The following is a 22,304-nucleotide window of genomic DNA, read 5'->3' as shown; positions in this document are numbered from 1 at the left end:
CCCATGCTTTTCATTGCAACTCTCATATCCAATCTAAATTAAGGAAGTAGAATATTCTTTAAGGAAAACATTAAGTTGGAATATTGACCAAAAATTTATGTGAAAATAGGATCAAAAAGTCATCTGGCTATCTCTAGAGGTCCTTGATTCCGTTTACTATCACAGCACATTCTTCTGTGATTGCTTTTCTTGTTGCAACACATTCTGCTCGATAGCAACTTGCCTCCACTTGGAGCTACTTGACACCAATTTCTAGATTGTTCGTCCTAGTTTCCAATCGTTCCATCCTCATTCCCTCTGCCATGGCCACAAATCAACAAGCCGTCAATCCAATTCCGAAACGAAAGATTGCCAGAATGATCTCCACTGAATCACCTTAGTCACCAGCAACGACCTAGATCTGAATTTTAGCACCTCTGATCCAAGTCCTCTTCTTGGATTGCCCTGTCGGTTTTTCAACGATTGCTTACTACCCGCTTTTGTTCGCCCTCTAATTTGCCTCAAATTCAACTCGGCATCCTGTCGAAACTCTTTCGGCCTGCGTCGTCTTCAATTTTGAGCCGAAGTTGGCTTTTCTCAGCTTCGCCTCCTTGTTCGATTGATGCTAATCTGGCTCAACAGAAATCACTTAGCGCTGTCTCAACAACAATAGAGAAACAACCTCTAGATCTTGCTACTATCCATTTCAACAGCCGAAATTCCAACCATGAGGCTACCACCTACTTCTAAAATGGCCGCTAACAGCCGCCTAAATCTGAATCAGCCTTTAAATTCTAATCAAAATTATGGCTAGGCTACCAAATTGATCCAACCTCCTAAATTGCCCAGTATTTTCGAAATCTAATAGCAAGTGCGATGGGTTCAAGAAGTCGCCCAGATTCGCGTCTCACCTTCTGGGTCAGAATCGCCAACTGGTCAGAGTGGTAACACCAACCACGCACTGGTCGGAAGCTTCGTTGTCTGTCCGCTACAATCGCAATCACTACCAGTCGCAAACCTCTTGCCAATGACTGTCAAGCCAGTGATGCATCGAAGCTTCCTTCCCCTAGTTCTGCCCAATCACCAACCGTAATTTGACAACAACCGTGACATCCACAGCCTCGTCCCACGATCGCAAGAACCACTGCAACAATTGCGTTCACTTCGGAACTCACCACACTAATTGTCCTCCTGGCCGTTCATGTCAATCTTCGACCACCTACTCTAGTTACCCGACCAAACCGCACCACCTACTCCAATCGTAACCCTCTAGGTCGTCCGCTTCACCTCCAATGGATTCACGATCGCCTTGGACGTCCGCTATAGACATTAACGCTTGGTGGTTCACGTCCTTCGACGGACTGCTGCTTCTAGCGAACGAATGTCCGCTCGCATAGCCTCCGGCATGCTCGCCAGTCGACCTGCCTTTGTTTGGCTGCCAAGATCACCAGTTCTGTTGCGGTTAACAGAGGTCGTCGGACTCCGCTATGTATCGGCGATAGAAATTACAACGAAAAAGAAAAATCAACCAACTCATTTACAGCTCTAGAGAACGATTGAATTGAATACCGTGGAATGAGGGGCTCTGATACCATTTGTCACATTCCTAGGGTTAGCTAGGTTTGTGATTAGAATTAGGGGGAGAAATAAGAATGATAGAATTGAAGAAGGGGGAGAAATTGGCATAAAAGGAAGGGAGAATTAGAGAAGAACCGAGAGAGGGATAGAGAGAATTAGGAAGATAGGATTTCCATTTTCATTTCACATGATATCCATCCTCTTACAATTGGCCTTTTTATAGACATAACTAGCTGCTTAACTAATTTCTAACAACACTCATGTGCTCCTAACAAATTGTAAAATATCCCTAACAAACTATTATACTCTATTACAATAATACCCCTCTATTGCTCCTAGGGTCATGACACATGGGATCAGCTACATGAATGCTCTCTCTCCTCTATTGCTCCTAGGATCATGACACATGGGATCAGCTACATGAATGCTCTCTCTCTCTCTCCCATCATTTCTGTCTATAGCCTTATTTTTTGTAAGCCCTTCTAGCTAATATCATACTTAAGTGTTTCCTACCAAGTTTTTCTTACTCTTGTATCTCTTTTACTAAATACTCACTCCATTCCATCCACTCTCATCGTAGGAGTACCTGTTAGTCTTCTTCATACATGGCCAAACCATCTTAATTGAGTCCAAAACATCTTATCTTCAATAAGACCACTCTAACCTTATCACAAAAAAACATTATTAATAATTTCATTTCTTCTCGTATGGGCGCATATCCCTCTTGGCATCCTCCTCTGCATTGCACCCATATTTTGCACATATTGGAGCTTTACTGTCCAACATTCTGTGCCATTCAATAAAGTTAGTCCTATCAAAGAAGACGTGAAAAGAATGTTTTTTAATCTTATTCACATTGAACGGGTAGATCCAATTATATATAGAACTTCCTCACTAACTTAGGAGGTTTCAAAGAAATTAAATAAGAGAGTTTCCAAACCTGGTTTTGGAAACTTATATGGCTTTAGGAGACAACTAATAGAAAGATACAACTTAGAATAGAAAAATACAACAATCTAAATCCAAAATATACATATTCTATTTTAGGAAACAAATAATTAGTACCAATCAATCAATTACCAATCAATGCTGATCTAATCTTGTTTGAGAATAAGGACAAGATTAGTCTTCCCAATCGTTGACACTCCCCCTTAAGATTTAGAATGGATATCATCCATTCCAAACTTGCTAATCATTCTTTGACACACGGTTGCAGGTAACCCTTTGGTTAAAATATTTGCCAGAAGATCATTAGAAGAGATGTATGGGGTACAAATCAGGCCGCTATCCAACTTTTCCTTAATAAAATGCCTATCCACTTCAACATGCTTAGTTCTATCATGTTGGCAGAGTATGGGCTAGGTAAATCCGCCTCCACACTAGCCTTTGATAGGACCCTTTATCAACCACACTATCTTTAGGAACCTCTCCCAACTTGTGATTAGGTTCAATTGGATTGTCCCCAGCCTTATAGCCTAGCAATCCAGTCTCGATTAGGAGATCCACAATATATTTCTGTTGAGAAATAAAAATGCCTTCCTTTGAGTGTGTTACTTCTATGCCCAAAAAGGATTTTAATCTCCCAAATTCCTTTTTTTCAAACTTAATAATGAAACACTCTCTGAGTTTATTCTTGCCTTCCTCATCATTTCCGGTGACCACAATATCATCTACATAACACCGTCACTCCCCTTATGGCCGAGTGATGAATGAATAGGGAGTGATCCCCTTAGCTTTGTCTATACTCAAGGGTAAGCATCACCTTGGCAAACCAGTGAAACCAAGCCCTTGGGGATTGTTTTAGGCCATATAGAGCCTTTTTCAGCTTGCACACTACATTCTTCTGAGTGGTTGGACCATATCCTGGTGGTAAGTCCATGTAAACTTCTTCTTCTAGATCCCCATGCAAAAATACATTCTTTACATCATATTGTTGCAATGGCCATCCTAGATTAGCAAACAAGGACAAGATAACCCTGACTGTGTTTAACTTTGCAACCAGTGCAAAGGTATCTAGGTAATCTACCCCATACAATTGAGTGTATCCCTTGGCCACCAGCCTTGCCTTATATCTGTCTAAAGTCCCATCAGACTTATATTTCACTATATAGATCCATTTGCTACCTACCGGGTGTTTCCCCATAGGCAATGGAACAAGCTCCTATATTTGATTCTTTTCTAGGGCTACCATCTCGACTTCCATAGCATTCTTCTAATTCTCATCCCCTACAACTTCAAGAAAAGTCTTGGGAATAGGAATGGTATAAAGGCTGGTCAGAAAAGTTTCATGTGGGGATGATAATCTGGAATAGGATAGAAACAGATGCAAATGATGCTTGGTACAGGTTATAGTGCCCTTTCTAAGTGCAATAAGCCAATCAAAATCACACTTAGAGGTTTGTATTTCATGCACGAGTTCAGTAGGCTCAACAACAGGTACAGTGTTCAACACAAGAATTACTCGATGAGTTGTCAAGAGGATTGTTGGACTTGTTAGTGTTGGCATCAATAGGTTTAGGACTAGAATTGGATGTTGGTACCTACATAGGGGAAGAAACCAACCCTTTCCTCCTTGGGATGACCATCCTTGCACGTCCCCCGGTGCTCGTGCCCTCGATTATACCAGGGGAGGTAAATCGCAGGTTGGGCTTTTAGCCCTTGCACAGGGCGAGGATCGAACTCGCAACCCAATGGATTGACACCGACATATTGCTCATCCGACCCCTCAACTTATACCCTAGGGGCAACCCTTTCTCCTTGAGTATACTTCTAGTGGGCGGGGAGTACCTGGTACGAGCTCCTCCAGAATCATGCCTGATGAATCCTTGGGACCAACAGATGGAAGGACGGATGATAAAAGATTAAGATCAAGTAGAGAAGGAATCTAACCCGAATCCGTTAAGACTGGATTCTAACTTTGATGAGAATAGCCTAAGTAAGGCATGTTTTCAGCAAAAGTCACATCAGCTGACAAATAATTTCTTGGAAGGGGAGTAGTAGCACCAGTAACCCTTTTGGGTAGAGCAGTATCCAACAAAGATGCATTTTAGAGCATGAGGATCTAACTTGCCTCTATTAGAAGTATGAACATGGACAAATCCAAACACTTTAGATTTCCAACAGCTAGTGAAATGGACATTAGAAAAGTGTTTGGTTAGGAGTTGAATGGGGCTATGAGATTCAAGAGTTTGAGAAGGCAATCTATTGACAAGAAAAGTGGTTGTTAGAGCTACTTCTCCCCAAAATATTTAAGAACATTATGGTGGAAAAGAAGCGCTCTGATAACAGCAAGTAGATGGCCATTCTTCCTCTCAGTCACTCCATTCTATTGAGGAGTATGAGAGCAGGAGGACTCATGGATAATCCCTCTTTGTCGAAAGAAACTTGATAAGGACTGATTGAAGAAGTCTTTGGCATTATCAGACCTAAGTTTCCTAATTTCCACCCAAATAGATTTTTTACCATGTTATAAAACATAGGAAAAATTGTACTACAGATTTATTTTTCAACAGATATAGTCACACCTCTAGTGCAGTCATCAACAAACACTATGAACCATTGTGCCCTAGAAATATTGGGAATGGTTGAAGGGCCCCAAACATCACTATGAATTAAAGAGAACTGAAGAGAAGTTTTTTTATTAGATGAATGATAGGTCACTCTTTTATGCTTAGCAAATTCACAAACAGAACAGTGAAAACGTTTAACATCAAGAGCCTTAAATAAAGCTGGAAACATGACCTAAGAGTAAAAAATGAAGGATGACTGAGACAATAGTGATGTGACCATAGCTAATCATTGTTGGATTGGGCCAAGCATGACACAAGGGGAACCTCCTCTTTTTTCTCTTGCTCACCCGATTCCACAAGATAGTATAGACCAACCCTAGCTTTAGCAAGCCCAATTGTCCTCTTCTTGTTCAGTTCCTAAATCTCACAGAGAGTAGAATAGAAATTAACATTGCAATTGGTATCTAAGATAAGCTTTTGGATAAAGATGAGGTTAGTGAATAATTTAGGGACATGAAGGACATTTTTAAGAGTGAGATGCTCATTAAGGATAATATCCCCTTAGCCAACAATAGTGGTTAAAGAACCATCTGCCATAGCAATTTTTCTAGAGCTTGAACAAGGGCTATAGGTAACAAAAAGATGTGAAGAAGGGGTCATGTGATTTGTTGCCCCAGAATCAAGGATCCATGAGTTAGGTTGGGTTATTCCTAAAGCATGTAGGGTAAAAGAATGAGAGGAAATACCTATTAGTGCGAGAGAACAGGCACCTTTCTCAACTTTCTTGTCAACGGACTCCAGAAAGTTTCTCAGCCTTTCAATTTCAACCCTCTTAAGCTCTAAGCCATCTCCCTGCTTTTGAATCCTTTTGTTCAACTTGCCAGTGGCTACTAGTCATATAGACTTGACCTTGGCCCCTCAGTTGTCCTCCTTCGGATGGCTTTCCGTGTAGCTTCAAGAACTTCTCTATGGTGTGCCTAGGTTTTTACAAAAGGTACACCATAGAGAGTCTCTATCTCTATCCCCAGCCTTATTCTCCTCTCTAGGTTCTTTGTTAGCAGCCTTTAGAGACACAAGGGCTGAACTCTCTATTAGAGGATTGTTCAGCATTACTCCTCTTCTTCCTTTTTCAAAACGAACTACGGAAATTACTTCATTTAGAGAGGGTAAATCCTCTTTACCAAAGATTTGAACTCTTACCGCATCAAACTCCATGTTGAGTCGGGCTAGGAAGTCATATGTCCTCTCCTTTTCCACAAATCTCTTCTGTAATGCAACATCTTCACTGCATTTCATCTTAAGGCATTGGTAATGATCCAATTCCTGCCATAGAAAACATTTGCATACTATGTGATGGATCTTGTACCTTGTTTTGTGGCTGCCACTTTGGTCCTAATCTCGTAGATCTGTGCTGCATCACGGACCTTGGGATATGTAAGCTTGATTGCCTCCCAAATGTCCTTGGTTGTTGTTAAGAACCTCACTATATCACTGATTTATGGAACTAGGGAGTTCCATAACCAGGACATCACCGAGGAATCTTCCTCATCCTATGCTGCAAACGCTAGATTTCCCTCCTTAGGACCCGTGCCCAACAAGTGGCTCAATTTCCCTTTTCGCTTTAAGAACGTGCAGATTAATTGAGACCACTTTAAGTAATTCTTACCATTCAACCGGTAAGCTCCTTGAATGTTTTGTAACTCTCCCGGTGCTTCTCCACAATTGGTTCCAGCAAACGGAATTTCCATTGTATTGCTGGAATTGGCTAAGTCTTGTATGGGATTTTGAGTATTAGACATAGTGTCTTGAAAAGAAAATTGATGAAGGCCACGCCAATTAGAAAACAACGCCTATAATCCTATGGCTCTTATACCATGTTAAAGAGGATGTGCAAAGAATGTTTTTCAATCTTATTCCCATTGAACGGGCAAATCCAATTATATACAGGACTTCCTCACTAACTTAGGAAGTTTCTAAGAAATTAAATAAGAGAGTCTCCAAACCTGGTTTTGAAAACTTATACAGCTTTAGGACACAACAACTAATAGAAAGATATAGCTTAGAATAGAAAGATACAGCAATCTAAATCTAGAATATACATCTTTGTCATGGCAGTGCTGTGACAATTAGCAACTCTCCTAATTCAGCGAGAATCGGAAGAGTGTTGGAACAGAGAAGAAGAAAGGAGAAGAAAATGTAGAGAAAGAGAAAGAGAATAACAGAAGTAAAAGGGAGAGTATTTGAGTTTTTGATTGAATTTCCCAATACCATTACAGAAGAAGGAACAAGAATATATAGCTTGTTCCGTGGGTGCTGCCACAGTAGATCACACCACCTCTAACCAACTAATTTGTCCTATTCTAGCACCTGGACACCTGGCAGAACTGCCTTAACAAACTATCCAGCTAAAAAAGAAATACAAGCAAGGGAATAAAATACTTAAGCAATACAGAATAGGTAGTATCCGAATCTAAACACAAAATTTAGCCGCAAAATTCAGATTTCTCCCCTGTCTCATGACAATCTTCTGTTTTAGGAAACAAATAATCAGAACCAATCAATCAATTACCCATCAATGCTAATTTGATCGTGTCCGAGAATAAGGACAAGATCAGTCTTTCCAATCGTTGACAAGTCCTATAAATTTTTCCCTTCAGCTTTAACAAAATCTTACAATCACATAAAACACTAGATTCACTTTCCATTTTAACTATCCAGCCCTAGTTCTACGGGTAACATCTGCATTAAAGTTTTATGGTTAACAAAACTATTCAATATGATCCACATATCAAAGATGATGTCTAACAAATGGGGAAAAGAACTCTAGCACCTATTTACAAAAAAAACAAAGTAGATGTTCAAAATTGTTGAAATTATAAAGGGATCAAGCTAACTAGCCACACAATGAAACTTTGGGAGAGGGTGATTAAGCTTAAGTAAAGATGAAGAATAGAAGCCAAGATGTAAAAAAATCAATTTGGTTTCACACATGGTAGGTCTAGAATAGAAGCTATATACTTGCCGAGGTACCCAATAGAAAGGTCTAGAGATTAAAAAATATTTACATATAGTGTTTATAGATTTAGAAAAGGCCTTTGATATAGTAAACAAATAAGTATTATGGTCCAATTAGAGAAGAAGGAAGGCCAAGTAATATCTACATTCAGAAATACAAGTTATTAAAGTTATACATCCTATAATAGAAACCACATAGCAGAAAAAAAGCTTGATATGTTGTTTTATCATGGAATAGAAACATGTTAGAATAGAACTGTATTAAGGATCTGCATTTAACCCTTATCTCTTTGCACTAGTGATGGATGAACTCACTAGGAACATTTAAAAAAAAAAGGTGCCTTGATATATGCATTTGCAGATCATAGTCATAGTCTTGGGACAATAGAAGGCGTGAAAATATTAAGCTTGGGGTATGGCAGGGAATCTTAAAATCTAAATGCTTTGAGTAGATCAAAAACTAAATATATTGAATGTAAATTTACCAAAACCATAGTGTGGATGATGTTACGGAAAGACTTAAAGATCATTAAAAAAGATCAGTTCAAATATCTCACATCAATTGTCTAAAAAGATCGGAAGATTATTCATGATGGTACCCACAAAATTTTAAGTCATGATGGCTAAAATAGAACAGCATTTCTAACTTGTTAAGCGACTTTAAAGTAAAGCTAAAAATAAAAGTTTTATTGGATGGCTGTTAGTTCAATTCTATTATCTGCCACAAAATGTTGGGTAATGAAGCATTAACATCTACAAAACAAAGATGAGGATGTCAAGGTAGATGTGTAGCCATACAAGAAAAGACAAAATTAGAAATAAGGTGATTCATAAATAAGTTGAAGCTATTCATATTTAGTATAAGATACTTGAGATGCTAAGATGGCTTGATCATATGAGAAAAAGACCAATGAATGCTCCTATCAGGGGAGTGGACGGAATGGAAGAAGTTGGTATCAAAAGAAACATGGAGAAACCAAGAAAAATTTGGTGGCGAACTGTTAGGCATGACACACAAATGATTAAACAACAACAACATATCCAGCATTTATCCCACTATATGGCACACAAATGATTGGCGAATTAAAATCCATGTAGCCAACCCCGCCTAGTGGGGGTAAGGCTTGGTGTCTTTTTATTTGACTTATCCATGATACAACTAATAGCAATTGCTAGAAGGAAAATTAAAGCAACAAAATGATGCAAGAGAAAAAAACATGTATGTTCAAGGATTCTATTTACCCAGTGAGTGTAACTGCAGGAATAATCACATAGATGTTATAAAGTGCAATATATATAACCATATTCTACCTTCTTGAATTGGTAACAACCATCTAATCTAAAAGCTTAAACTGTTAGATAAAAGGTTAACTTTATCTTTTATATTACAATGTTGGCTCTCAACATACCTAATACTATAGAAACATCATACCTGGATTTGATAAAGAACCCAAAATTATTGTTTGCCGATAGAATCGTGCATGTCCATCAAGATACCTAACAATCAAAATAGTCAACACAAAGACTCAAGGTTAGCATAAGAAAAACATAACACTACAACATGCTAGAAGATCCATTCTCTCATCAACAATTAAATGGGTTCCACATGCCTGAGGAGAGCACACCTGTCACAGCAGTTATATATTAAAAAAATCTTGGCAACTTCATGCTACTGAGCAAGGGGTTGAAAAACTAATAAAAGAAGAAAAATAAGACATTTTAATTGTGTTATAATTGGGAGCACTGGCAGCCTTTAAACACACGCAAGAAACCAATCAAACACTGCCCAACACACTCTCAACTCACCGGCCAACAAACCACAACACAAACAGATAATAAAGAACAGAAATTTGAAAGCATAAAACTGAACAAGAAAGAAATACGCAAACCATATGAGACAGCTGATTTATCCTGGTTCAAGCCAATTGAATTGGCTCTACATCCAGCCTCTAAAACCTCCCGAGAGCAGCCTTTGATTCAGAATGATCACAGTACAATCCCTCACTCTCACAATTACAAGACTTCAAGATTACAAAGACTATTCTAACACACACAGCCTTTTCTCTCTTTTCTTTCTCGTGAGAATGAATAATGCATCCCTATGCCTAGACTATTGTCCTATTTATAGCAAATAGGGCGTTAACTTCTAGGAACTTATAACCAGTATAGACATTTCTGGTTTTGCCCCCCAACTTAAATCTATTTACAAAGCTGAAAACCGCCTATTTATACCCCCTAAAATCCGATGCATCCTTACTGCAAATATTCTGGATTTGCTTGAGACAACATTCTAACAAATTGTGATAAATTCTAGAACTATATGAAACCATTAACTAGCATATAACATTCCTGAACAATAAAAGCCTGGAATGTGGAATGGAAACCTTTGTGGAGGTTCTGTCAGCAATTATATATTAAGAAACAGAATTTAAGAATGTACCATTGTCTAATGCGCATAACATCAGTTCCATGCTGCTTGGATGGTATGCAGTTCAATTGTTCAACAATTTTATTCACATGGAACCAATTCTGCAGAGTTTATTGGAATATGAAACGAAAGTAACAATACAGAAACCAAAATAATAATGATACAATTAAATACCAGAACTAAAGATTATTAAAAATGACGACAATTTAATATAAAAAAAGAAAGTAGTCACAGAATTACCTGCATTGCTATTACATCTGCATGATCAATAATCAAAACCTGTCCATGAAGTTTGTCTCAATCAATCAAGGAGTTGGCAAGAACAAAGTCTATAACTTAAGTGATGGTCATTAACCTCCCCCCCCCCCCCCCCCCTCTGTTTTTTCTTTCCCCAAGACACCTTTCACTGAGTGAATGACTGTCTATTAAATTGACAGTCAACTTCTCAAAGTGTGTGCGTGTGCGTGTGTGTGTGTGAGAGAGAGAGAGAGATTGTCTATTTCCTTTCAATTTCTATAGGTTTTCCAGGAGGATCAAATAGAGCTAAGAAATGACACAGCTAAAGACACATATCCCACTAAGACCTTTCATTAGAGACTGTAGGTAACTAACCTCCTGGAAAGAGGCAAGTGCTCCTCTCTTAGACAAAAGAGACTTAGCCTAACAGAAGTTATGAGGGTTTAGTACCATAATGCAACTGGAGTGAGAGACTTGACTGCCTACTTCCCAAAATGAATAAACCTTCCAATTTAAAGAAGTGTTCCTATACCGGTTGAAAATAAAAACAATCTGAAAAATAGTTTTACAAATTCCTGAGATCCAAACAAGTTTAAGGATAACAACTTTCTAAAAGTATTGAGTCCTCAGATTTGAAGTCTCTGTGCGAGCATACTTTTGAAAAAGGGCCCCGGGGGGATGGGGGGTTCATCTTCAATGAATATGATATACGTACCTCTATAGAAGAAAGATAATCAATGTCTTTTCCCTTTTCTTCCTCAGCCACCCCAATTTTCTGACAAAGACCAGCAAAATATCTGGAGTCAATTATCATCTCAGCAAAAATATACTAGAGTCAATAAGTGGGATCATCATGAGCAAAAACACATGAACACTTAACCCACTAGGTGGGTTTGGTAACATGGATTCTAGCTTGCTAATCAACTCTATTTATGAATATATCTTCTCTAATGTCATTATAATTCAACTCATGCCTAAGACTTCACCACCAAGTTTTTCTTGATTATTCTACTTATTTTGTTTTACATTTGTTCTATTGCATCCACTCTCCTCGTAGAAGCATCTATTGATCTTCTACTCACATTATCAAACTATTTTAATTGTCTCATGCAACTTATCTTCAATTGGAACTACTCTCTTATTATTGATAACCTCATTCTAATTCCATGGAATGATGACTTTATAATGACTTAGGCATTGACTTATCTGTGGAAAGTCATGCATTAGATAGAATATGCCACCATAACATCCTCATCTCAATTACATTAATGTTTTCACATAAGGAAAATAATTAAAATAAATTTAACAATAAAATATAACACCAAATCCTATCCTGGCATGTACTATTTGAATCTAAAGCTTCAAAAAGGACAATAGGTCATGACTTGCAATAGGTGCTTTGTTAAGCACATAAGCATACATCAGGAAAACTACATAACAGAAGGGAATGCACGAATCCAAAATGCATGGATCAACACAAGTTCCATAAAGGACTGACATAAGAAACCTAAAAATCCAACTCCAACTCCAACTCTAGCAACTTTACATTTGGAAAGTTATTTGTGTCATAGATTATTTGTCTTGTTTGTTTTTGAATTGCACAGATACAAGGACACAGTACCCAAGCAAGGATTTCCAGATGAAGATCCAGCATTAAGGGATGTTGTTTGTAGATGAACATCCAGCATTAAGGTACGGTAAGTGCAACCTCAAGCAGCATTTTGAATGGAAAGACAGTTTAATAAACCATAAATGAAAATCCAAAAAGAATTACTTAGCAAAAAAAAAAACAGAGAATAATTAGATTTCCAGATTTCTGATTAGGCTTAAGAAAGTGATAGGGGTCCTAATTTTTAGTGCTCAAAATGCTTTTTTTAGGGTCACCATACTCTTGATACAATGTTGGTGGCCAATGAGTGTTTTAGATGCTAGGTTGAAAAGTGGGTCTAAGGGCCTTATCTGCAAGCAGGATAAATTCAGAGACTGATAACCATGTTAGCTGGAACTTTATGTTATTCCATTTAAATTACATGTGGTTTAGATCCAAGTGCTGGAAGTGGATCAGTTCTTGTATTTCAACGATTAAGTACCTGATCACCAATGGAGTCCTGAGAGACTTTTTGATAGTTCTAGGGGGCTTAGACAGCAGCGCACTATTTATCTATTTCTTTTTACTGTGGTCATGGACTTGGAGGCTCCCATAATGGCAGATAGTAAAGGGTGATTTAAGGGTGTTGTGGATGGGATTAATTTGGGAGTTACCTGCCCTCATGCTGTTCTCCTATTTGTGAACTATACCTTGATTTGTTGTGCTACATCAGAGAGAGATTTGGGTTTCTTGATAGGTGTCGTCATTTGCTGAAGCCATATCAAGCTCAAAGACTGATTTGGGTAAAAGTGGTGTCCTAGTGGTGGGCAAGATTATGGAAATAAGACTCTAGCAGCCTCAGGTTGTAAGGTAGGTAATCGTCCTTCTACTTATCTGGGTCTTCCATTAGGGGCATTATTTAAAGATGATATGGTTTGGAATGGGTTTAGCTTCCTAAAAACAATCACACCTCTCCGAAGGAGGTAGAGTCACTACCAAGTTCACAATTGAGTCTCCCTCCCGATGTCTTCTCCTTATTTTGGTTTCTGCCAGTAATTAGAAATCTTGACAAGGTGAAAATAGACTTCCTTTGGGGTGGCTTAGGAGATGAGTTCAGGTATCATTTTGTTGGCCAGGATCAAGTTTGCCTTCATTGCAAGGGTGGGGCAACTACGGATTGGGAATTTGAGTACCTTCAAAAAAAAAGGGAAAATTACATGTGGTACCCCTAATGTTCAGAAAAGTGCAAAAACTACCCCTAACGTTTGAAAAAATATAATGAGTACCATTGAGGTTTAATACCATGTAGCAATTTCCCCTCTGCATTAGTTAACCCAAGTTAAATACTCATGAATGACCTTATATGTAAAAAGCTGCTTCTTCTTCTTCTTTGGTGAATGCATATACAAAATCTGGGTTTGATTGAACCCAAATTAACATATCTCTATTTCCGGTGAACACATATACAAAATCTGGGTTTGATTAAGCCCAAATTAACCCAGTGGTCATTGGCAGTCAACAATCAATGACCACTGGTTGTTTCTTGTAATACCCATATTACATGCTCTTCTCGATTGCAGAAGGAAAAGGGGTAAAAGGTAAAATCCAAGGAGCTCAATGGGGCTTGAGTAGACCCCGGAGGGATGACCCTAGAATGTTTTGAGGATTCCTGAGGGTCCTCAAAAGTTAAAGAATAAAAGCTTGGGGCAATAGTGAAAAATTAAGAATGCCAAGAAATTTAATAAGGCATTTATGGAATTTTGGGAAACTTATGAGGACCCAAGTGAAATAAAAAGGGGCCCAAGTGAATTAAGGAAGGTTATTTGGGGTTTATGTGAGATTTAATGAAGTTAAAGTGAGAAAACATGAAGATATGGGTAAATGTGTAATTTATAGAAATTACACTCAGAGATAACCACGCAGCACTCACCAGAAACAGCAAGAAGCAAAGCAAGAAAGAAAGAAAAAAAAAGGAAGACAAGAGGAGGAGGAAGAAAAAAAAACCTAGAGGTTCGCTAGAACAAGAAATCATCAGAAGAGGCTGGAGTAATGGCCTAAAAAGGGACAAGAAGCCGTTGTGATGCGGAACACAGGACAGCTTCGATGAAGTCCATTATCACCCTTTTCCAAGCAGGTTTTTAGCTGTGGTTTGCTTGGAAAGAACCTCTACCTCCTGGTACAACTAATGCATGTGCTGATTCAGAGAAAAACAGAGCAAAACACAGAGTTTGAGCTGGTTTAATTTCTGGCCAGGGCTGCAGCAAAACAGGGGTAGTTTGGGTAAGCCCATTTCTTCAAGGTTTCAGCCCAATTTCCTTCCAATTTTTGGGTGTATTTACCCCTAATGGAGTCCTTTGACGATGATTAGTGCTTGCATGTGAAGAAATTGCAATAAATCGAGGTTTACCTTGGTTAGTGCTTACATGTGAGGAAATTGCAAGAAATCGAGGATTAATTCGAAGTTTAATAAACCAAAAGTCTTAGCTGCAGAGCTGCATGCAATTTTGTGAAATTACAAGGGCTTTTGTGCAATAATCTGAGAGCTTAAGGGCTGGAAATGAGATAAAAGAAGACCCTAGGGGTCATGATGGGATTGCATGTAAAGATTTTGGGTTTTGGAGCGATTTTATAAAACCTAGGGACAAAGCTTAATTTATGAAAGTGGAGGGATTTTACGTAAATGTTGTACAGTTTGGATCCCTAGAGCGAAACCTGCATCCTAATGTTGATGTGCATGTGTGACATGTGATTTCGCAAGATGGAAATTCGAGCCAACAGAGGACAAAGGAGATAGGTAAGGACTATCTAGGGTACGCAACTTGTGTGGTGCATTGCATGTGCATGGAATTGTCTTGGCATGAACATGTGGTGTTGTGCGTAAATGATGCTTTGAAACCGGTCCATGGACATCTGGGATGGTGATCTAGGGTGTGTTTGCTGTGCTCATTTGATTAGGTAATTGCAATACTGGCTTCCACAAAAAGTTCTTGGTGCTAACGAAGGGACGCTAGCCACAACTTGACAGGGCAGATTCCCGTTTGAGGGAACATCTTGGAAGTTTGATAGCCTGTTCCAAGTGACGCACTTACCAGGTCAGCCGAGTCTCGTGGTTGATAAAATGTTTTGTCATGTAACAAATGCATATATGTTGCACATCCTCTGCACCCATGCACTTCTGGTAGGCCTTACTAAGCCATATACTCATGTTTGTTTCCCCTCTATTGTTTGCTATTTGTTTCGTGGCCAGTTTTCATGCTCAACAACCTTGTTTTATTTTCCTCAAGGAATCTTTCTCACAAACACACGTTGATTAATCAAATACAGTACTGTTCATCCATCAAAACAGAACTTAATATTTCCACAAACATACAAATGAAAAAAAACAAGAGAGGAGCAGAAAAACCTTACAGTGATTAAACCAAGAGGAGAGGCAATAATCATGTCAGATGAATAGAAATCACCATACAGCTTTATACTCTTCCTACAAAAATTAAAAATATGAAATCATAAATCAATAAGATAATAGTTAATGCAAAGCTAAGTGCAATACTGAAATTATGTAATGTAAAACCTATCATGTTTCTAGTAACCTTCAACCCTTAAAATGAAAACAAACATGTACTCAGAATTGCTGCAGGGCAATGATAAGCAATCCAAAAATTATCATATTGTAAGACAATTGTTGTATGTCATCAACACAACGATGAAGGCATCAAAAGTTAGCGGCCCACTGAGCAATCATACAAATCTCCGGCACCCACATCAGGCTCCAATCTTTAAAGACCATCCAATTACTCTTTCTTGGAAATATATAACGGTAGCACATAACATCAACTTATATTTTACTTAGAATTGCAGCAGAATGCATACCTAGACAGTCTTCTTTGCTGCCCTAGTGATTCTTTTTTAGCCAAACATTGAGGACCTATACTTATATAAGGAAATTCAAAACCATAGCAGCAGGTAACAATTTCCACTCCATTTCCTACCACTAGAAAGTTGTTATCCATTATATAGAATTTAATAAAATAGAAAATTCACTCAGATCATGTGATTTTTATTCTTCAAAAACAAAAAATACGATATGAACCCCTGCTGCACTCTGAATTTCATGTAAGGATCCCGCTTGTGAAATGGAGAGTAAAAATAGAAGTTCTCCCCAAACCCTATGTCTCATTCTCTGTACCAAGTTTCTCTTGTTCATTAACGGAAATAATTTTCTCTAGTTGACTTAAGAGTCTAATAAGGCCCATCACTGCAAAAAGCCAGAAATTTCCAACAAGGTAAATAAGCAACTAAAAAGATCATCCAGAACGTTCAAGGAAAACCTCTATCTCTTAATATTGCATGCACAAACCAACCTAATATGAATAACATTTCAAATTTCTCAAGAAACAAACCAAAGAAGTCCAAGACCAGTAAGCCACTAATTTCACACCTTTTCAGTATACACAACCTATCCAAGGAGTTTAAAATGGGTTATCATGATATATTAAAGAAATTTACCGTGTAAACTTAATGCCTATCATGAAGTGGTCATTATTATTTCCACCAAACAGCACTTGAAAATCAGAGGGCTTTGAAGGTTTATCAGATTTTGATTCAATATCCTTATCCTCGTCATCAGCTACACCAGCTCCAAATTCATCACTGAAGCGATCAAGATGCTCCACATTAACCTGAGGAAACCAATAAATTCATAACGATAGTGAGCCTCATTCCCACTGGGCGGGATTAGGTACAACAATTCTAGCTCTGGATACTATTATCACTAGAAATCATCATAAGAGATCAGATAATTTTTTTGCTGGCTGAAAGATAGTGGGCGTGATTACTTGACAAATTAAATTTATTCTTTAAAAGGAAGTAGAACCAAATAATCTCAATTTCTAAAATGGTAACAACATACCAACAATTTAGGAGTTGTTCTTTTCGTGTTTCAGTTTTCAATTTTGAGTTTTGAATTCATTTTCAATTTTGTGTTTTGAGTGTCTGTTTTAAGGTTGCTAAAAGCGCGTTCTTTTTTTCTATAGCATTTTTTGCATTTTGGAAATTTTGAGAGTATTTATGATGAAAACAGCCAAAACGACTTTGTTGTTATGATTTTTCATTACAAAATTTTTCCTTGTTTTGGAAAATGCGTACTTGAAAATATGAAAATAAACAAATTTTCACTGTTTTGGAAAACTAAAAACAGCAAAGAGAACTGAGCCTTAGATTCTGTGAAACAACTTTCAGAGGAACGGTAATGAATCTAAAAAACATTAACTTTTTTTTTTTCCTGAGATAACAATATTAATTTATTATGCATGAAATGCTAGCACTCCTGGCAACTGAAATTGCTGATAAGTAGCAGAGAAAACCTTAGCTGAAAATATACACATCCAGAAATATTTAATGAAGTTTAGACTTGAAAGGTAACAATTTACTAGGATGTACAACCTTCATAAGATTGTTGTTTCGCAGAAGGGGGGAATTGAACTTTATGAGGCTTATAGTGATAGGTTCTCCCCATCTAGTATTTAAGTTTACAGAATTTTACGTACATTATCAATTGTGTTAATACCCAGGCTCCTAGGGGCCATCTTTATAAACAAAACCCTAATGATTTACCAGACACAAATAACTGAATTGCACAAATATCATAGTAAATCAAGAGCAGTCACTTGTTTATGAACAGTAATATTTAAAAGGAAATATGTGAAGTATTCAGCCCAGTCTTAATTGCTTAACCACCAGACTGTTGATCAATAATTAAGGCCCCAAACTTCAACAGCAGTGTGAAACTTCATAAAGAAATAGGATAAATCAGACCTCCTGAACCCGTAGTCCTACAGTCATGGTGAAACCCACTTCTACTGTTAACCCCACTAACAGACTGTTTAGTTCCCTCACCTGTCCCAAACTACACACCCTTTTTTCTTCACACTATTCCTAGATCTAGCCAGCATCCTTTTCTACTGCACTATAAATTAAAAAAAAAAATTGTTACAATCCTCATAATTTGGTAATTTCTCCACTCTGCCCAGCACCCAATTCAAAACTCTACACTCCTTGACCATGAAGAGAGGACAAGAGTCCCCTAAATCAATAGGCCCCAAAACCACGAAGGGAAAGCACGAGCTAAACCATAGCCCTTCTTCATTAACATCCAGGATGGCATCCTCCATGGACACTAGCCCAATCCATCCTTATCTCCACTACACTCAAAAAAGTCATCACACTCTTTCCCCATGTCCGCAAACTGCAACTATCCTCTGACATGTAGAAGTTCACCCAACTACTGCCATTCCCACTAAAGGGGACAAATCCTCTGAACTGCCAAGGAAAGAGGGCAAAGAAGGTGCATGCACTGGGGAAAAAAGCAGGGGAAAATAGATAAATCCACTCTAATTCCCTGAACCAGACCAAAACACAGGTTCAAAGAGTTCAGACATAAATGTGGCAGCTTTTTGAATATTTTTAGCCATTATGTTGAGGATACAGTGCATCCACTACAGAGACTGTCATGATCCTAGGGCTTAACCTAGGATCAGTTTGGGAATCGGATGAATCCGATGCAGCTATGGCCAAGAACAGAAAGATATTAATGAGGAATTTGAGAGAATGAGGGAGAGATTAGAAGAAGTGTTAGGGGAATTAGAAGAACAGAAAAAAGGGAGATGAAGATCAAGAAAGGGGAGAGAATTTGGAAGAAGAGAAAAACAGATTTCAATTCATTAATTTCTTGGATAACCAAAACAAACTATTACAGCAATCTTTTATAGGCATATTTGCCTTCTAATAGTCTAGCACATGCTCCCATATGCTTCTAACCACTTGCTAAAATATCCCTAACAAACTATTCTATCTTATTACAATAATATCCTTTTATTGCTCATAGGGTCATGACAATTCCCCCCTCCTTAAGAGAGTTCTTGTCCCCAAGAACTTGCCGCGAGTAGCCGTTGCTCTTCATCCAATTCCAACCTTCTCTACGCGGATCATCCTCCTTTCTTTCTTTCTACCTTTAGGTCTCTTCTTCTTCATTCTTAGGTTTCCAAGATTAATTCCAAGTATAAATTGGCCAAAAATTTCTTTAGGGAAAACTTCATTACCATCCACTACAAGTAAGGAGAGCAGATTTACAACCATAGTTGCTGTTATTGTACCCCCATTCAACCCACAGCCATGCTCTGCTGCAAAAATATCAACAACAGCCTCGAAATGCAGCAATGGGGACTTGTAAACTTACCTTGAATGCTCATACCAAGGCTGTTTGTGAGCATTAACATTAGGAGCTGCTGCAACTTCAATTCCAGCCAACGATTCATCTCTCAATGCAGTAGACAGCAACTTAGAATTGCGAGTGGAAGTAAAAAACAGCATAGCAGCAGAAGCTGTGTTCCCCTTAGCAAAACCTTTGGCTTCTTCCGCTATACCCTTAGCTTTCCTCCAGCTAGTGTTGTCTTCACCTTCTCATTGCCTATTTCATCCCAAGTTAAGGATAGTTCAACCTGCTTCGGAACCAAAATCCCATCGAAAGAATGCCTCTTCTCAACCTCCAGCTTCTTCCTTACTGCCAGTCCAAGTTCATCAGCCTTAGGGTCAATTTCCGTAGAGTCAATATAAGATTCTTCAGGTCCTTTGATACCATTTGCCTGATCCCATGTTGTTCCATCAGCATCTCTATCTCTCTGTTTCTTCTTCAATGCCTTCAATGTTAATTCTTGGAGCCTGGCACTATCAGCAGCATGCTTGAGAGTCTTGGGCTGAAACATCATCACCATTGGCCTCAACTCTTCGTTCAAGCCAAATAGGGGTTATGATTGAGCATCAAGGCCATCAGCTCTTCAAACCTCATTTCATACTCCCTTACTAACCCATCTTGCTTGATTTTGTAGAATTCTTCCACCACATTAGACAAACATCGGTCCCCAAACATCTCCCCTTGCAGCCTTTGGGTAGCCTCTTTAGGTCTTCTCACTTCTTTTTCATATTCATTCCAATTAGATGAAGGAGGTGGTGATGAGAAAGAGGAAGCAAACCTCTCAGTATTCTCTAGGATATTTGGAGTCAGTTTCTTCATGGATGATTGACTTTGGTGGGTGAACATGTCCATGAGACCCAATAGTTGATCCCTCATTTCATCTAGAAACCCATTCACCCTTCTCTCAAAGGGTCCCAACCTTCTCTCCAAGTTTTCAAAAGGAGCATCCAATGTCATGACTGTTTAGTGGAGTTGCTGATCTTTCTTTTTTTTTTTTTTTTTTTTTTTTTTGCAGTTGTTTTCCTTGCTTGGTAGCCTTCAATTTGAATTAGAAACCACAACCCAGGACTAATTGTTCAGCTACGATAATCCAACTCTAGACCTTCAAATCGAAACTGAGAAATCATTTATCAACACCCAAATCCCTTTGCTGAAATTAATTTCAGCAGCCTAAAAAAATTCGAATTGGAATTGTATTTCTGCTTCGTTCTCAATTGCATATGCCTCTTTGCCTTCTGAACTTAATCGTTCCTGCCACTGCATCACCACTGTAAGCCACCGCTATAGATTAATTCAGCCAGAAACGTTCCAGCCTCAATCGCCTTCCAATTTCTCGTCCTACAGTGCCTGCTTTGAGCAATTGTAATGCACCCAATAAAATCCTCGGCTCTCAACCTATTATGCGTTCAGTTTCGGTTCCGAAATCAGACAGGTTAACTACCAGTCCACTCGCCACAACCTAGATTGATTGAGTAACTGATTTGCATGCACACCCTCCAAAATGAACTCTCTACCCACTGAAATCGCTGCCTAATCACCCACAATTTACCACTGAAACATTGATCGTGAAGTGATTTACAAGCAGTAACATACCTCTACTTCTCGTCTAATTCCAGTTGCTCCATTGCGCCTCCAAAATCCGAGCCTAACCATTAAGAAATTGTCGAAATCGCAATCAAAATCACCAGACCACCTTCGCCTTCAAAATTTGTACAAGAGCTCGCTCCTGAGATCGCCTGGCTCGTCTTGTTCGGAAATAGTCGAAATTTGATGGTCCACTGTGACCTATCGCGATGATCACAATCGCTATCTGATTTCCAACCCAATCGATCTCTCCTGCTGAAATTGTCGCAACGCCTCTGACAACGATTCTATACCTCGCCTTCGACAACCTAATTTGGCCTTCGAGATTCACTCTTCTCGCCTTCTAGATCGACTACAGCAACTCGGAAAGCAATTCACCCTGTTGTTCCACCTTCAATGTCACTCCGTTTCAAATCCCATGCCTGCTGCGCTACTCTGATTTGGACTTCAAATTCAACTCGGTATCACCGTCGGCCTCTCATTCGCACGCCAATTCCGAGCAAGACTTATTAAAATTCGCTGCCGTTCGTCACCATCTTGCCTCGCCCATTCTAAATCTGTTGCTAGATCACCTTCGACGGACTCCGACACGAATCGCAAAGGCTCCTCAGTTCACGTTGCCTCTGGTGCTATCCGCGTCGCCAACTTCAGCGGATCTCCCGTACCAGTCATTCGCTCTAATCGCGAATCCTCCTAGCTTGCTCGTCTTCGATTCCGGTCAAGATTACTAGAGTCTTAGCCGTGAGCCAATCCCTTACTTCTCCTTCAGATCCGAGCTAGCACTCCCTTCTTCGTGCATCAGAATCAATTCCAAGATTCAATAGCCTTGGATCATAGGCTCAATTCACCCAATCGCTTCATGTAACTCGACCGGCTCCGCGAACTGTCCTCCAAAGTAGCCTCAATTAGTTCCGAGGGACGCCTCTCCTGGTGACGATCTGTCCTTGTTCCTTAGGAATCGAATCAGAAGTGTTGGTCGATTGGTTCTGTTGAAGCTCTTTGACAATTCGCCCATATCACTATGTTTGCCTCAATTCCGTCTAGAATAGATTGAAATCACAGCCGAGGAACATGCTCTGATACCAATTTGTCATGATCCTAGGGCTTAACCTAGGATCAGTTTGGGAATCGAATGAA

General features: G+C 38.9%; 1 protein-coding gene across 2 annotated transcripts in view; it reads right to left on the bottom strand.

Moving 5' to 3' along the window:
- LOC127801455 (protein NUCLEOLAR FACTOR 1) overlaps nt 1-22,304 on the bottom strand; it is a 79,702-nt gene that overhangs the window by 18,612 nt on the left and 38,786 nt on the right. For both annotated transcript variants that reach the window (XM_052336641.1, XM_052336649.1), the window contains exons 11-16: nt 16,841-17,013; nt 15,743-15,815; nt 11,462-11,521; nt 10,750-10,788; nt 10,522-10,610; nt 9,514-9,578 (exon numbers count right to left, since the gene is read on the bottom strand). In XM_052336641.1, the coding sequence (XP_052192601.1) occupies nt 9,514-9,578; nt 10,522-10,610; nt 10,750-10,788; nt 11,462-11,521; nt 15,743-15,815; nt 16,841-17,013 (499 nt within the window). The remainder of the gene's footprint in view (nt 1-9,513; nt 9,579-10,521; nt 10,611-10,749; nt 10,789-11,461; nt 11,522-15,742; nt 15,816-16,840; nt 17,014-22,304) is intronic.

The sequence above is a fragment of the Diospyros lotus genome, chromosome 1 (assembly GCF_014633365.1).
Source record: "Diospyros lotus cultivar Yz01 chromosome 1, ASM1463336v1, whole genome shotgun sequence".
Classification (NCBI taxonomy): Eukaryota; Viridiplantae; Streptophyta; class Magnoliopsida; order Ericales; family Ebenaceae; genus Diospyros; species Diospyros lotus.
This window is presented reverse-complemented; position numbering and strand designations above follow the sequence as displayed.